At 45.3% G+C, this 18,094-nt stretch overlaps 1 protein-coding gene across 2 annotated transcripts in view; it reads left to right on the forward strand.

Annotated features, from left to right (window-relative positions):
* The window catches only part of mfsd8 (major facilitator superfamily domain containing 8), a 58,854-nt gene that overhangs the window by 3,082 nt on the left and 37,678 nt on the right, over positions 1 to 18,094 (forward strand). The window contains exon 2 of one of the 2 annotated variants that reach the window (XM_048531653.1): positions 15,333 to 15,424. The exons of the other annotated variant lie outside the window; for it this stretch is intronic. Coding sequence (XP_048387610.1) covers positions 15,333 to 15,424 — 92 coding nt within the window. The remainder of the gene's footprint in view (positions 1 to 15,332; positions 15,425 to 18,094) is intronic. 2 annotated transcript variants of the gene reach the window in all.

Consider the following 18,094-nt stretch of genomic DNA (forward strand, 5'->3'; position numbering starts at 1 on the left):
TCAACTTCTCTTGCTTGGAATGCGATAATTGAAATGCGAAGTTTAATTGCCCTTCCAGTGTAGTATTTACATTGATTTGGGGTATATATCCTACTGGGTTATCAGCTGAATTCATCGGTGGTGGGGGGGGGGGCATTCAGCATTTCATCCTATGTAGACATCTAAACTTTTTAGGTTATTTATTTGCCAACACTTTGCTTTTTTCTCTGAATCTTTCACTCTGATCTTTTAGCGGTTAGAGGTTGTTGCTTCTTATGTCAGTTTGGGCTTATATACATTGTTCTGAATCGATCTGACCACAGTTTCATTTCAATCCTCATTCCTCCTGGTGCCATTCCCATTTTCAGTATATCATCCTCCATCCCTGGAAACGTATGCTCAGTTTTAGTTTCATCATGAGCACTCAGCTTCTGATGTCATTGTAGCCTTGGTCTGAGCGTGGGCAAAAGAGTTGAACTCCAGAGGTGAGTTGACAGTGGCTGCCTTTCAAAAAAAAGGCAGCATTTGGTCAAGAATGGTTTTGAGGGCTCCTAGCAAAATTGGTCAGTAGAATCAGGGAAAACACTCCAATAGTTGGAGTCCTATCCAGCGCAAAGGAGGATGCACGCTAATTATCTCTGCACTGAGAAACCTCTGCAAGGTCTCCTCAAAGTAATGTACAAGCCCACCATCTTCAACTCCATCAGTGATCTTCCATTCATCAGAAGTGAAGCTGTTTGCTGGTGAATGCACTGTGTTCATATTGTTTGCAAGTCCTCAACATTGAGTAGTCCTGCACAAATACAGCAAAATACATTCAAGCTTGACTTGATAAATGACAAAGTGACCATACCATACAAGAGCAAATCAAACCTCTCCCCTTGATGTTCAATGACATTACTGCTGCTAGATCCTGTATGATTGTTGTTGGCAATTCCTCGCTAACGAGTATGGTTATCCACCCTGGAAATTCTGTGTCATTGGTCATGGGTTCTAAAGGGTCGTTGTGTGGCTGATGACCCCAATCCTCGAGCTTCATTTCTGACCAAACATTTGGCAGTATTTCTGGAGGTACAGTTGGTCCTCATTCTTGACATCGTCGGCAGTCTTTTCTCCGGCTTCCTTTCCGTACTTCTTCCTGCAGGTGTACTCAAAGACTTGTGTCCCTTTGTACAGCTGTTTCCTCTGAGCTGGTTTCTTCTGAATGAGGATCTCCCATGTAATGACATCTGTGTTGTGTTTCTTGAGGGAAGCTTTCAGGGAGTTTTTGAAATGCTTGCTTTGTCTTCCTCTCATTCAAGTGTCTCCCTTGAGCTGGATGAAGATTTGCTTTGGTAGTCGGAACTCAGATATCTTAAGCATGTGCCTGGCCCGGTTGAATTGGTTTCTTATGATCATGGCCTTGATGCTGGTGCTGGTAGCTAGTTCAAGAAGCTGTTGTTACTGTGCCTGACCACCCAGCTGATGCAGAGAATCCATCTCAAATGACATTGAAAGTTCTTTTTTTCAAGGCTCTTGAATGGGATCTACATGTAGTCTAAGTTTTGGAGCCGTCTACAAGGGTGAGAAGGATGATTGCCTTGTACACAAAGGTCTCTGTATCATTAAGGATGTCATGATCATCAAAGACTCTCAACCTCTGATGTCTGAAGGCGATGCTTGGAGTTTGTAGAGGTTCAACATCGCATCTGCCAATGTCAGCCAAAGGTGAGCGGTAGCTTCACAGATAGAAAAATGTTCCATGTTTGGGAGGATTTCTCTGTTGATCGTAATAGAGGGATGGACTGGAGCTTGACCTGGGATGGGTTGCTAAAGGGTTTGAGTTTTGTTGAGGCTGAAAAGCATTCTTCAGTATGCTTCCATGAAGGCATTACATGAGGCTTGAAGATTCCCTCCTGAGAGAGCAGAGATCATGTTGTCGTTTGCATACTGACATTCCATTAGTGAAGTCAGTGTGGTTTTCTTCTTTGATTTCAACGTGTTGAGGTTGAAGTTTTTCCATCCATCCTGTAGACAATGTCCATGCCATTGAGAAGTTTGTACTTGACAAAATGAAGAATGGCGGTGACGAAGATAGAGAACAGGTTGGGGCAAAGACACATCCCTGCTTGACTCCTACCTTGTCCTCAAAGGATTCTGTTAGTGAAGACCATCACTGACATCTTGTGTGGAGGAGAAGGAAGATGTTGATGAATTTCAGTCAGCCTTTGGTAGGATCTTGTGTGGCACTTCCTGAATGACTGAGTCAAAACCCTTGATCAGGTTAATGAAAGCTGTATAGAGTGTTTGGTGTTGTTCCTGGCATTTCCCTTGGAGTTGCTGAGAAGGGAAAATCTTATACATGGCTCCATGGTTTGGTCAGAAGCTACACTGGCTTTCAGGAAGGATTTCTTGTGAGTTTGGGAAAGAGTGTCTAGTAAGAGATTGGTGATGATTTGTCAGCAATGGCGAGTAGGGAGATTCCTTGGTAGTTCCCACAATCCACTTTGCTTCCTTTCTTGAAGATAACAGCAATGGCAGTATCCTTGGGTTCAGCAAGGATTTCTTCTTTGTCCCAGATTTTCAGGAAAAGTTGAGTGATGTTGGCTAAGATCTGCTCCTTGAAGTTTTGAAATCTCTGTTGGAATCATGTCAACTCCTGCAGCTTTTTCATTCTTCGAGTGTCTGATGGAGGCTTCAACTTCTTTTACTCTCCATGGGATCCATGATCATCTTTGATGGGGAGTTTGGGGATTTCCTCAAATATGTCCTTGTTGATGACTGTAACATGGTTTAAGAGTTCATTGAAGTGTTCTGCCTCTCAAAATGGTGCCATCCTTACTCCACACCAGTTTCAGGCCGAGGGTCTTGAGTCCATATAGTGTCTTGGTGGCACTGAAGAAATCACGAGTATTGTGCTTCACTGAAGCTTTTTAACTTTCTCAGTGCATCACTGGTTCTTGACTTTGGTAGTTCTTTCTAACTACGCCTTCGTCATTTGATGTGTTCTCCTCATTGCCTTGCTGGTAAGGTTCCTTTTCCAGGCACTTTTCTCTTCTGGTTGATGAGGTCTTGGATGGTGTGGTCATTCTCCTTGAATCATTCTTGGTATTTCCTGGTCTTATAGCCAATGGTTTCTTCACAGCATGAAATCATGTCTGTCTTCAGTTCTTTCCAGATTTCCTCCAGTCCATTAAAAATGAAATCTGTGGAGATTTTGGTGAAGACATTGTTGGAAGTTCAGGAGCTTTACTGGATCAGCCATATAAACATTCTCTAGTGAGTAACTCTACTCCTAACTCCTCTGTACCTGAGCACCATCTAAAGGGCACAAGTTAGGAGAGCAATGGAATATTGTCTGATGTGTATGGCACCAAAAACACTCGAAGCTCAATACGACCCAAGACAAATCATCCAGCTTGATTGGCACCAGCTTAAATTTTCACTTCCCATTCCGCTGACACGTAGTACTAACATAAGAAAAATATGTAAGATGCAGTGCAGCAACTTACCAAGTCTCCCTCAACAGCACATCTAAACCCACTGTCTCTACTATTTTGATGGGCAAGGGCATTATTTGCGTAGAAATACCACCTTCTGCAAGTTCTGTTGGAAGCTATACCCCATCCTGATTTGGAACTATATTGCCATGTCTTCATTGTTGTTGGGTCAAAATCCAGAATTCCCTTTTTAACAGCACTGTTAATGCACCTACACCAAATGCATGGTAGTCGTTGAAGAAGGAAGATCACCACCACCACCTTCTCAAGGACACTTAGGATGGGCAACAAATGCTGCCTTTTCCAGTGATGCTTGCATCCCATGAAAGCAGAAAGAATGATATCTGTTTCACAGTATAGCCCTAGACTACATAATGGCTGGATTTCAAATTCAGAAGCATCCCTCCTTTGTTCGTTGGATTTTCTATTCATGACCCCTGTAGCTTGGCCTTAAAGATTTATAAGGGACCTGACGGGCAACGTTTTCATACGGAGGGTGGTGTATGTATGGAACGAGTTGCCACAGGAAGTGACAGAGGTAGGTACAATTACAACATTTAAGACATTTGGACAAGTACGTGAATTGGAAAGGTTTAGTGGGATGTGGGCCACATTCAGGCAAGTGGGACTAGTTCGGTTTAGGAAACCTGGTCAGCATGGGTGAGTTGGCCCAAATGGTCTGTTTCTGTGCTGTATGACTCCATGACTCTACGACACTGACTTGCTGGATTTGTCATGCATAGAACCACCTCATTGCCATGATAGCATTTCCTCTTCTGTAGCATCTACGTTCTCCAGCTTCACTACACCTATACTTTGGCTGTATTTTGTAGTCATTTCCCACTCACATTGAGAAGATTTCCTAGGTATGAGCAGTTTTCTGAAGAGCACCTCTTCTGTGTCTTTTTGTTTTCTCTCCCCTCATCATCCCATCCTTTTGTCCCCCCACTCCCTCCTCTTTTCCACCAAATGCTTTGCCCACCCTTTTCTGCTTCCATCCCCCACACTACTGCTTCCTTCCCCACCTTCGGCATCTTTTTTCCTTCTTCCTGCGCTACATTGTCCATTATTCCCTCCTAACCAATGTACACTCCCTTGCTTACTTTCCTTTTCACTCCTCCCATTTCATCCCTCCCATTTCATCCCCCACCCCCCCACAACATAGACTGTTTTATCTCTGTACTCTGTGCACTGTTATGAAGACTTCTTATTAATAATTTTTATGGACTTGAGTTTGAAGGAATGTGGACTCTTGTTTTGTTTTAAAGAAGTCAATGAAACGATATTACTGTTAACAAAGCATTTCTTGCGGGTTACATCTTGTTTATTGGAGATCATATGCCTGGAACTATGACAGTCAGGTTCCAGTTTCCTTTGGATATCTTTTGAAGTAGTTTGATACCTCCTGCAAGAACGAGCATCTGAGTCTAGATCTGCCATTTTTAGAATAGAACCCTTGTGGCTCCACTGTGAAACCTGGAGGGATGGTCTGATTGCTCTCATTTAAAAGGTTCTAAAAACCTTAGTTGATATTTCTTGAATGACTGATTCTGTACAGGTACCCTGTTACAATACATGTGTTCAACAGCATCTATTTTTCTGTACTAGAATGTCAGACAAACAGCCATCTGAGCATTTAAAAAAATGATTTTATGGAATGTGGGTAGTGTGGGCTGAGCCAGGATTTATTGCCAATCCCTACTCACCCACCCTTTGATATCAACAACACAGGTAGAAAAAGGGATGACGTCCTGCAGAGTGAATATAGGGAATTAAGCAAGAGGTTAAAAAGCAAGACCTTAAGGGTAATAATCTCTGGATTACTCCCAGTGCCATGTGCTAGTGTGATTAGGAATATGAGGAAAGGGCAGATGAATGTTCGTGGTTGACGAGCTGGTGCAGGGGGCAGGGATTCAGATTTTTGGATCATTAGGATCTCTTCTGGGCAGAGATGACCTCTACAAGAGGGACACGTTGCACCTGAACTAGATGGGGAACCAATATCCTGGTGGGCAGATTTGTTCGGGCTGCTTGGGAGGGTTTAAAATAATCTGGCAGTGGGAAGGGACCCTAACCAGTAGTGAGACAAAAGAGAATGTTGAGGCTGGTATGGAAGTTAAAAGGGAGCAAATTAAATAGAAAAGACTGGCAAAGCGTGGCAGGGAATGAGGGAAGACTGATGAATTAAACTGCACTTATTTCTGTACAAGATGCCTGACAGATAAGGCAGATGCATTCAGGGCATGGATAGGAACATGTGACTGGGATTCATAGCACTACAGAAACCTGGCTGAGGGAGGAATAGGATTGATAGCTCAATGAACCAGGGTACAGATGCTTTAGGAAGAATTGAGGGGAAACGAGAGGATGGAGAGTGGCATTTTTGATTAGGGAAAACATCACAGCTGTACTTAGAGAGGATATTCCTGAGGGATTATCCAGTGAGACTATATGGGAGGAACAGAGAAATAAGAAGGGGGTGATCACTTTGATGGGATTGTCCTGTAGGTCCCTCAACAGTCAGCAGGAAATTGAACGGCAAATATGTAGGGAGACTGCAGATAGCTGTAAAAATAATAGGGTTGTAATAGTTGAGGATTTTCACTTTCCAAGTATAGACTGAGACTGCCATAGTGATAAGGGCTTGGATGGGACAGAATTTTTGTGTTCAATAAAAATTTCTCAATCAAAATGCAAATGGGCCTAATAGAGAAGGGGCAAAACTTGACCTTCTCTTGGGTAATAAGGCAAGGCAAGTGACTGTTGTGTAAGTGGGGGAGCAGTTTGTGACCATAATTCTATTAGTTTTAAAATAGCCATGGAAAAGGATAGGCCTCGTCCACAAGTTAAATTTCTAAATTGGGACAATGCCACTTTTGATGGTATTAGACAGAAACTTTTGAAAGTTGATAGGGGGAGGCTGTTTGCTGGTCTGGCAAATGGGAGGCTTTCAAAAGCAAGATAATGAGAGTTTGGGGCCAGCATGTTCCTGTTAGAGAGAAGGGCAGGGATGGTTGGAGTAGGGAACATGGGCTAACTGGAGATAATGATGTTCTGGTAAAGAAAAAGGAGGCATACTTAAGGTGTAGGGAGCTAGGATCAAATGAATCTCTTGATGAGTATAAGGGATATAGGAGCACACTTATGAGGGAAATCAGGAGGGCAAGAAGGGAATATGAGATAGCTTTGGTGGATAAGGTAAAGTAGAATCCAAAGAGATTCTACAACTATGATGAGGGTAAAAGAGTAACTTTGGAGAGAATGGGGCACCTTAAAGATCAACAAGGCTGTGTATTTGTGGAACCACATGAGATGCATGAGATCCTCAATGCACATTCCCAAATGAGTATTTACCCATGTCTTGCATTTTGGTAAGACAAATCAGGGCAGGACTTACACAGTAAATAGTAGGGCCCTGCGAGTGTTGTCAAAAAGAGATCTGGGGTGCAGGTACATAGTTCCTTGAAAATGGCATCACTGATACACAAGATGGTGAAGGAAGCATTTGACAATCTTGCCTTCAACAGTTAGAACATTGAGTACAGGTGTTAGGACATTTTGTAACTGCTGTACAAGATGTGGTGAGGCCTCATATGGACTACTGTGTACAATTCTGGTCACCCTGCTGTAAGAATGATGTTATTAAACTTGTCAGGGTGCAAAAAAGATTTACAAGGATGTTACCAAAACTGGAAGGTTTGCCTTATAAGGAGAGGCCGAATAGGTTTTGGCTCTTTTCCTTGAAGCATTGCAGGCTGAGGGGCAACTTTTTCACACAGAGTGTGGTGCATATATGGAATGAGCTGCCAGAGGATGTGGTAGGGGCAATTACTATTATGACATTTAAAAGACATTTGGACAGGTACGTGGATAAGAAAGGTTTAGAGGGATATGGGCCAAACACACGCAAATGGGATTAGAGATAATGGGAACTGCAGATGCTGGAGATTCCAAGATAATAAAATGTGAGGCTGGATGAACACAGCAGGCCAAGCAGCATCTCAGGAGCACAAAAGCTGACGTTTCGGGCCTAGACCCTTCATCAGAGAGGGGGATGGGGGGAGGGAACTGGAATAAATAGGGAGAGAGGGGGAGGCGGACCGAAGATGGAGAGTAAAGAAGATAGGTGGAGAAGGTGTGGGTGGGGAGGTAGGGAGGGGATAGGTCAGTCCAGGGAAGACGGACAGGTCAAGGAGGTGGGATGAGGTTAGTAGGTGGCTGGGGGTGCGGCTTGGGGTGGGAGGAAGGGATGGGTGAGAGGAAGAACCGGTTAGGGAGGCAGAGACAGGTTGGACTGGTTTTGGGATGCAGTGGGTGGGGGGGAAGAGCTGGGCTGGTTGTGTGGTGCAGTGGGGGGAGGGGATGAACTGGGCTGGTTTAGGGATGCAGTGGGGGAGGGGGAGATTTTGAAACTGGTGAAGTCCACATTGATACCATATGGCTGCAGGGTTCCCAGGCGGAATATGAGTTGCTGTTCCTGCAACCTTCGGGTGGCATCATTGTGGCAGTGCAGGAGGCCCATGATGGACATGTCATCAAGAGAATGGGAGGGGGAGTGGAAATGGTTTGCGACTGGGAGGTGCAGTTGTTTGTTGCGAACTGAGCGGAGGTGTTCTGCAAAGCGGTCCCCGAGCCTCCGCTTGGTTTCCCCAATGTAGAGAAAGCCGCACCGGGTACAGTGGATGCAGTATACCACATTGGCAGATGTGCAGGTGAACCTCTGCTTAATGTGGAATGTCATCTTGGGGCCTGGGATGGGGGTGAGGGAGGAGGTGTGGGGACAAGTGTAGCATTTCCTGCGGTTGCAGGGGAAGGTGCCGGGTGTGGTGGGGTTGGAGGGCAGTGTGGAGCGAACAAGGGAGTCACGGAGAGAGTGGTCTCTCCGGAAAGCAGACAGGGGTGGGGATGGAAAAATGTCTTGGGTGGTGGGGTCGGATTGTAAATGGCGGAAGTGTCGGAGGATAATGCGTTGTATCCGGAGGTTGGTAGGGTGGTGTGTGAGAACGAGGGGGATCCTCTTGGGGCGGTTGTGGCGGGGGCGGGGTGTGAGGGATGTGTCGCGGGAAATGCGGGAGACGCGGTCAAGGGCGTTCTCAATCACCGTGGGGGGGAAGTTGCGGTCCTTAAAGAACTTGGACATCTGGGATGTGCGGGAGTGGAATGTCTTATCGTGGGAGCAGATGCGGCGGAGGCGGAGGAATTGGGAATAGGGGATGGAATTTTTGCAGGAGGGTGGGTGGGAGGAGGTGTATTCTAGGTAGCTGTGGGAGTCGGTGGGCTTGAAATGGACATCAGTTACAAGCTGGTTGCCTGAGATGGAGACTGAGAGGTCCAGGAAGGTGAGGGATGTGCTGGAGATGGCCCAGGTGAACTGAAGGTTGGGGTGGAAGGTGTTGGTGAAGTGGATGAACTGTTCGAGCTCCTGTGGGGAGCAAGAGGCGGCGCCGATACAGTCATCAATGTACCGGAGGAAGAGGTGGGGTTTGGGGCCTGTGTAGGTGCGGAAGATGGACTGTTCCACGTAACCTACAAAGAGGCAGGCATAGCTGGGGCCCATGCGGGTGCCCATGGCCACCCCCTTAGTCTGTAGGAAGTGGGAGGAGTCAAAAGAGAAGTTGTTGAGTGTGAGGACGAGTTCCGCTAGGCGGATGAGAGTGTCGGTGGAGGGGGCCTGGTCGGGCCTGCGGGACAGGAAGAAGCGGAGGGCCTTGAGGCCATCTCCATGCGGAATGCAGGTGTACAGGGACTGGACGTCCATGGTGAATATGAGGTGTTGGGGGCCAGGGAATTGGAAGTTCTGGAGGAGGTGGAGGGCGTGGGTGGTGTCACGGACATAGGTGGGGAGTTCCTGGACCAAAGGGGAGAAAATGGAGTCCAGATAGGGGGACCTCCCACCCACAGCCTCCAACCTCATTGTTCCCCAACCCCGCACGGCCCGTTTCTATCTCCTTCCCAAAATCCACAAACCTGCCTGCCCTGGTCGACCCATCGTCTCAGCCTGCTCCTGCCCCACCGAACTCATCTCCACCTATCTGGACTCCATTTTCTCCCCTTTGGTCCAGGAACTCCCCACCTATGTCCGTGACACCACCCACGCCCTCCACCTCCTCCAGAACTTCCAATTCCCTGGCCCCCAACACCTCATATTCACCATGGACGTCCAGTCCCTGTACACCTGCATTCCGCATGGAGATGGCCTCAAGGCCCTCCGCTTCTTCCTGTCCCGCAGGCCCGACCAGGCCCCCTCCACCGACACTCTCATCCGCCTAGCGGAACTCGTCCTCACACTCAACAACTTCTCTTTTGACTCCTCCCACTTCCTACAGACTAAGGGGGTGGCCATGGGCACCCGCATGGGCCCCAGCTATGCCTGCCTCTTTGTAGGTTACGTGGAACAGTCCATCTTCCGCACCTACACAGGCCCCAAACCCCACCTCTTCCTCCGGTACATTGATGACTGTATCGGCGCCGCCTCTTGCTCCCCAGAGGAGCTCGAACAGTTCATCCACTTCACCAACACCTTCCACCCCAACCTTCAGTTCACCTGGGCCATCTCCAGCACATCCCTCACCTTCCTGGACCTCTCAGTCTCCATCTCAGGCAACCAGCTTGTAACTGATGTCCATTTCAAGCCCACCGACTCCCACAGCTACCTAGAATACACCTCCTCCCACCCACCCTCCTGCAAAAATTCCATCCCCTATTCCCAATTCCTCCGCCTCCGCCGCATCTGCTCCCACGATAAGACATTCCACTCCCGCACATCCCAGATGTCCAAGTTCTTTAAGGACCGCAACTTCCCCCCCACGGTGATTGAGAACGCCCTTGACCGCGTCTCCCGCATTTCCCGCGACACATCCCTCACACCCCGCCCCCGCCACAACCGCCCCAAGAGGATCCCCCTCGTTCTCACACACCACCCTACCAACCTCCGGATACAACGCATTATCCTCCGACACTTCCGCCATTTACAATCCGACCCCACCACCCAAGACATTTTTCCATCCCCACCCCTGTCTGCTTTCCGGAGAGACCACTCTCTCCGTGACTCCCTTGTTCGCTCCACACTGCCCTCCAACCCCACCACACCCGGCACCTTCCCCTGCAACCGCAGGAAATGCTACACTTGTCCCCACACCTCCTCCCTCACCCCCATCCCAGGCCCCAAGATGACATTCCACATTAAGCAGAGGTTCACCTGCACATCTGCCAATGTGGTATACTGCATCCACTGTACCCGGTGCGGCTTTCTCTACATTGGGGAAACCAAGCGGAGGCTCGGGGACCGCTTTGCAGAACACCTCCGCTCAGTTCGCAACAAACAACTGCACCTCCCAGTCGCAAACCATTTCCACTCCCCCTCCCATTCTCTTGATGACATGTCCATCATGGGCCTCCTGCACTGCCACAATGATGCCACCCGAAGGTTGCAGGAACAGCAACTCATATTCCGCCTGGGAACCCTGCAGCCATATGGTATCAATGTGGACTTCACCAGTTTCAAAATCTCCCCCTCCCCCACTGCATCCCTAAACCAGCCCAGTTCATCCCCTCCCCCCACTGCACCACACAACCAGCCCAGCTCTTCCCCCCCACCCACTGCATCCCAAAACCAGTCCAACCTGTCTCTGCCTCCCTAACCGGTTCTTCCTCTCACCCATCCCTTCCTCCCACCCCAAGCCGCACCCCCAGCCACCTACTAACCTCATCCCACCTCCTTGACTGTCCGTCTTCCCTGGACTGACCTATCCCCTCCCTACCTCCCCACCCACACCTTCTCCACCTATCTTCTTTACTCTCCATCTTCGGTCCGCCTCCCCCTCTCTCCCTATTTATTCCAGTTCCCTCCCCCCATCCCCCTCTCTGATGAAGGGTCTAGGCCCGAAACGTCAGCTTTTGTGCTCCTGAGATGCTGCTTGGCCTGCTGTGTTCATCCAGCCTCACATTTTATTATCTCGCAAATGGGATTAGTTCAGTTTAAAGATGAAGTCAACATGGACAAGTTTGGCCAAAGGGCCTGTTTCCATGCTATTGACCTCAATGACTCTGTAACCAGAAGTCATAGAGTCATACAGCATGAAAACAGACCCCTTGGTTCAACTAGTTCACACCGATCATTTTCCCAAACCAAACTAGTCCCACATGCCTGCATAACAAAGTGTGGGGCTGGATGAACACAGCAGGCCAAGCAGCATCTTAGGAGCACAAAAGCTGACATTTTGGGCCTAGACCCTTCACCACATGCCTGCATTTGGCCCATATCCTTCCAAAATGTTCCTGTTCATGTACTTATCTTTAAACATCCATTGTATACGACTTCATACCTTATAGAAAATATCCTTTTACTGTCCAAAATAGATAACCCCACACTTTCTTACATCAAAATCCATTTCCACAGTTTTGCCCATTTACTTAGTCTATCAATATGCCGTTGTAATTTTATATGATCATTTATGCTGTCCACAGCCCTGCGTAATAGCTGACCTGATTATGGCTTTAACCCCAGCCTGTCACTATCACCATGACTGCCTTTCTGATCGAGAATCTGTCCAACTCAGGTTTGCATGTGCTCCAAGACCTGTTGCTCTCTTAGGAAGAGAAGTCCAAACATTAATGACTGCCTCAGAGGGAGAAATAAAAACCCCTCCTCATTTCAGTCTGCATTGTCAACTTTACTTCTGGTTGCAGAGGAATCCTCTCACATCTCTTGTACATCGTTTCCCACCCCCACCCCCGTTACAATCTTGTATCTTTCCTTACTTCCTATAACGCCATTGAATACACAGTGAACATGTTCAAACTTTCTTCAAAAGATAAACCTCTTAGACCAAGAATCAGCTGAATAAACCTTCTTAAATTGCTGTGTTCACACCCCTCGCCCTAATGCTCTGATGTATGCCACAATCCCTCGCCCTAACGCTCTGATGTACGGTATTCCCATCAATGTAACATGCAGATATATCTCACATCCCTCACTGTAAACGTCTGATATACTACATGCCCCTGACTGTAACACTCAGACATATACTCAAATTATAGCAGTGTGTAGAACTACATTGATTGTGGTGTCTGATAAGCCCAAAAAGCCCCATAATCTCAGGTAATGGCTGGTAGAATTCCGACTGAAATGCTGTCAATTACTAGTGATCCCAGCTGAAGCGTGACTTATTCCCAGCCCTTTCCTGCCTTCCTTCTAGCCAGTTAGCACTCACCTGACATTTGCAGGCTGGTGTCTTCGTGAGCTTTCCTGGTTCTTCATAGTTTGCTGAAAATTTGGCATAATGTAGTACAGTTTATTGAGAATTTTTCAGAATAATGCTCGAGGAAGAAAAGACTGAGTGTGTATGTGAACGAGTGAAGTTGAAAACAGTTCACATTGACCACAAGTATAAAGTTGGAATACATGAACTGGGATTCATGTGCTACTGAGACACCAATTCTGCAAACAGTTCTAATTTACCAGGGATACAAAATTCAAAAAGAGCAAACCAGGAAAAAAAGAAACAGAGGGACGAATTGCTTAATCTTAGTGGTTGTACCTGTTTCATGGGCTGCAGGTTGGAACACCTGTCTGAAATTTTCAACTCCAGAAAACCCAGGAGTGAGGGATAGAACTACAGCCAGCCAATCTTAACTCTTTTATGTGTATTTAAAGAATCACACCCTATAAATGTGCACAACAATCCAATAACCACAAATTAAGCCTGTCTAATTATAGGGTCTGTCATAAATCCTAAATTAATACCCACCACTCACATACAATTAAAAGAACTTAATATGCAGTTAATGTAAATAATTGTAATATGTTTGGATCTAAAGATCACTCGTTTGTTTTTAAAGCTCCTGATTGTTGTATTTCGTAGCCTTGATGCTGTGAGCTGCAAGAACTGAACATTACCAGCACAGCCACAGGTCACTGCAGCGTTCCATGCAGTTCTTTTTTTGCTTTAGATGGGTCACTCTTGAGCTTTTGTTGAGTATTGTTTATTTCCCTCGTCCTATGGAGGTCGTGTTTTTCCTTAATTAAGCTTGTAAATGTCAACAATAAGTTTTTACTGGCTTTAAAGACTTCGATTTTTTTCCTTTGGTGCTGATTATTAGTGCTAGGCTGTATTTTCCAATGAAAAGTGAGGGCTGTAATCTGGCAACAGAATTTCTTGTGAGAGCTTAATCCAAAAATCCTGTGTTTCCGATGTTTAATTTTGGCTGTATTTCCCAACAATCTCATTATCATATGTAGGCACATAAAAATAGGCACCAACAGGCAAGAATTAATATAAATAACTGGGATATGATGAAAACACTGAACTCTCAGCGTATATTCATTTTCTGATGTAAGAAAATTAAAGTTTCAAGGCACAATTTACTCTCAGCTTTATTTGTTTTAAATTATTTAGTGGCCAATGCTAAGATTGGAGTTAAGTAAGCGACTGTCTGTACGTGTTCTCCACTTGGCTTATGTCTCAGTGACAGTTGTTATATTCTCTTAAAACATAGAACCATCATACATGACTGTGGGGTAGATTGACTAACAAGACCCTGTCTCTGTTCAAGCCATGTGATTTCCAAAGTTTCTATCTTATGAATTGCTTTTCTTGGCAGTGGTCAAATAAGTGTTGAAATTTAATGGTAAAAGAGATGAATTGTGCATAAACAACACCAACAAATTCATCTTGAATATTGTTCTCTTTCTAACAAACAAATTCAAGATTAATTTGTTTGTTAGAAAATGAATGATATTCTTTTCTTCCTGCTTCACATGAACACTATCTAATGAGGAAGATCATTGACAATTTTCTTTACCGATGTCTAAGATGCCAAGGAATCTGGTGATGGTAATTTTCTGTGTAAAAACCTTAGAGACCAAAGGTGTTATATTATGAAGTTTATAAGATTATGTTTTGGAACTGTGTCTTTCATTTAAGGTAAAACACACGGTTTCAGCCACCAATTCTAAATTCTCCCTGTTAAGAGGCCTGAAGTGGCTAAAGATCAAAGGAAGATCTAGATATGTAACTATAATGATGGGGTAAAGTATCTATGGTTGAAGGCAATGGCAGCAGTTATTGAGTTTGCAATGGGTACTCTGAATCTTCCACAGTCCCAAAAAGGTACTGAAAGTATCGAGTTGTAAACCATTGTGCTGTACAATGGCAATTTACTTCTAAGATTAAGCAGGGTAGGGATCATAATGGCTAATGAGCATTTCTAAATGGATAGAAGGCCAATGCATTTCATATTGCCGTGACAGAAACCTATTTTTGAGATCGGGTTGCAGGTTTCTCTGCAAATTAATGAATATCATTTGTAGACGAAAGATTTTGTGTGGCCAGCAGAAAGAAGAAGCTGCTTGGCTCTGCAAACTACCTCAGGCTGATGAAAAAGACATCTCCAGTCACAAGAGATACATTGTGCAGCTATTTAAAGATTCTGAGTAATTTTTATAAGGCCATTAGGGAAGAATCATCAGGACAGGGTTAGCTATTGGTAGTAGATTTAGGAAACTTTTCAAAAGCTAAAGAAAGCTTGGATGAGGTCACCTGTAAATACTACTTTGTGAGATGGGGAAGATGTGAGCTAATTTGAAGCAGGAAGCACTTGTGTACTGTTTTTAAGGACTGTAATTTGAAGCACAGTGTGATGAATGATAAGTATAGAAGAGAAATGTTCCTTTCTATGCTTTTAAAGTATAGTTGCCTACAAAAATAACGCGGGTTTGTAATGTTTTTAGTAATTTGTTACAGTAAAAGTCTTAATCTTTATGTTATCCTTTTCAACTACTAACTGAAACTTAAAATCTCTCTTTTTAAAAACATTCTCAGTCTCTTTGGAGGTCATAACAAAAAGGTAAATAATAATTGGTTTATTTTGCAGCGAAGACACATTAGTTGAGACACTGCCGGAAAATCGAAGCCGCTGGAGATCAATCCGGATCATGTATATTACTATGTTCCTCAGTAGTATAGGTAGGTACCTTTCTCAGAGTTAAGACCTTAAGACCATAAGACATAGGAGTGGAAGTAAGGCCATTCGGCCCATCAAGCCCACTCTGCCATTTAAATCATGGCTGATGGGCATTTCAACTCCACTTCCCTGCACTCTCCCCATAGCCCTTGATTCCTTCTGAGATCAAGAATTTGCCGTTCTCTGCCTTGAAGGCATCCAACGTCCCGGCCTCCACTGCACTCCATGGCAATGAATTCCACAAGCCCACTACTCTCTGGCTGAAGAAATGCCATCTCATTTCAGTTTTAAATTTACCCCCTCTAATTTTAAGGCTGTGCACACGGGTCCTAGTCTCCCCGCCTAACGGAAACAACTTCCTAGTGTCGACCCCTTCTAAGCCATACGTTATCTTGTAAGTTTCTATTAGATCACCCTTCAACCTTCTAAAGTCTAATGAGTACAATCCCAGGAATCTCAGCCGTTCATGGTACGTTAAACCTACCATTCCAGGGACCATCCGTGTGAATCTCCGCTGGACACGCTCCAGGGCTAGTATGTCCTTCCTGAGGTGTGGGGCCCAAAATTGGACACAGTATTCTAAATGGGGCCTAACTAGAGCTTTATAAAGCCTCAGAAGCACATCACTGCTTTTATATTCCAACCCTCTTGAGATAAATGACAACATTACATTCGCTTTCTTAATTACGGACTCTACCTGCAATTTAACCTTTAGAGAATCCTGGACCAACACTCCCAGATCCCTTTGTACTTCTGCTTTGCGAATTTTCTCACCGTTTAGAAAATATTCCATGCCTGTATTCTTTCTTCCAAAGTGTAAAACCTCACATTTACTCACATTGAATTTCATCAGCCATTTCCTGGACCACTCTCCTAAACTGTCTAAATCTTTCTGCAGCTTCCCCACCTCTTCAGTACTACCTGCCTGCCCACCTATCTTTGTATCATGGGCAAACTTCGCCAGAATGCCCCCAGTCCCTTCATCCAAATCATTAATGTAGAAGGTGAACAGCTGCGGCCCCAACACTGAACCCTGTGGGACACCACTCGTCACCAGTTGCCATTCCGAAAAAGAGCCTTTTATCCCAACTCTCTGCCTTCTGTCAGACAGCCAATCCTCAATCCAAGCCAGTAGCTCACCTCGAACACCATGGACCCTCACCTTGCTCAGCAGCCTCCCATGAGGCACCATATCAAAGGCTTTTTGAAGTCTAGATAGATAACATCTACTGAGTTTCCCTAGTCTAACATACTTGTTACCACTTCAAAGAATTCTAACAGGTTTGTCAGGCACAATCTCCCCTTACTAAATCCATGCTGACTTGTTCTAATCTGACCCTACACTTCCAGGAATTTAGAAATCTCATCCTTGACAATGGATTCTAGAATTTTACCAACAACCGAAGTTAGGCTAATCAGCCTATAATTTTCCATCTTTTGCCTTGATCCTTTCTTAAACAAGGGGGTTGCAACAGCAATTTTCCAATCATCTGGGACTTTCCCAGACTCCAGTGACTTTTGAAAGATCACAACCAAAGCCTCTGCTATCTCCTCAGCCACCTGCCTCAGATCTCTAGGATGTAGGCCATCAGGGCCAGGAAATTTATCAATTTTTAGACCTTTTAGCTTTTGTAGCACTTTCTCTTTTGTAATGCGTACCATACTCAACTCTGCCCCCTGACTCTCCCTAATTGTTGGCATACTACTCATGTCTTCCACTGTGAAGACTGACGCAAAGTACTTATTAGTTCTTCAGCTTTTTCCTTATCTCCCATCACTAGCCTTCCAGCATCAATTTGGAGCGGCCCAATATCTACTTTTGCCTCTCGTTTGTTTCTTATGTATTGAAAGAAGCTTTTACTATCATTTCTAATATTACTAGCTAGCCTACCTTCATATTTGATCCTCTCCTTCCATATTGCTCTCTTTGTTATCCTCTGTTTGTTTTTGTAGCCTTCCCAATCTTCTGATTTCCCAGTGGTCTTGGCCACTTTAAGGCTGTCTCTTTTTCTTTGATATATTTCCTGACTTCCTTTGTCAGCCATGGCTGTCTAATCCTACCCTGGATAATCTTTCTTTTCTTTGGGATGAACCTCTGTACTGTGTCCTCAATCACACCCAGAAACTCCTGCCATTGTTGCTCTACTGTCTTCCCCACTAGTCTCTGCTTCCAGTTGATTTTCGTCAATTCCTCTTTCATGCCCCTGTAATTACCTTTATTTAACTGTAACACCATTACATCCGATTTTGCCTTCTCTCTTTCAAACTGCAGACTGAACTCTACCATATTATGACCGCTGCCTCCTAAGTGTTCCCTCACTTTAAGGTCTTTTATAAAGTCAGGCTCATTACATAGCACTAAGTCCAGAATAGCCTGATCCCTCGTGGGCTCCATCACAAGCTGTTCCAAAAAGCCATCCTGCAAACATTCCATGAGTTCCTTTTCTTTGGATCCACCGGCAACATTATTGACCCAATCCACCTGCATATTGAAGTCCCCCTTGATCACTGTGACCTTCCCTTTCTGACATGCCCTATCTATTTCCCGGTGCATCTTGCGCCGCTGGTCCTGATCACTGTTAGGAGGTCTGTACGTAACTCCCATTATAGTTTTTTGTCTTTGTGGTTCCTCAATTCCACCCACACAGACTCCACATCTTCTGACCCTATGT

The sequence above is a fragment of the Stegostoma tigrinum genome, chromosome 1 (genome assembly GCF_030684315.1).
Source record: "Stegostoma tigrinum isolate sSteTig4 chromosome 1, sSteTig4.hap1, whole genome shotgun sequence".
NCBI classification, from domain to species: domain Eukaryota; kingdom Metazoa; phylum Chordata; class Chondrichthyes; order Orectolobiformes; family Stegostomatidae; genus Stegostoma; species Stegostoma tigrinum.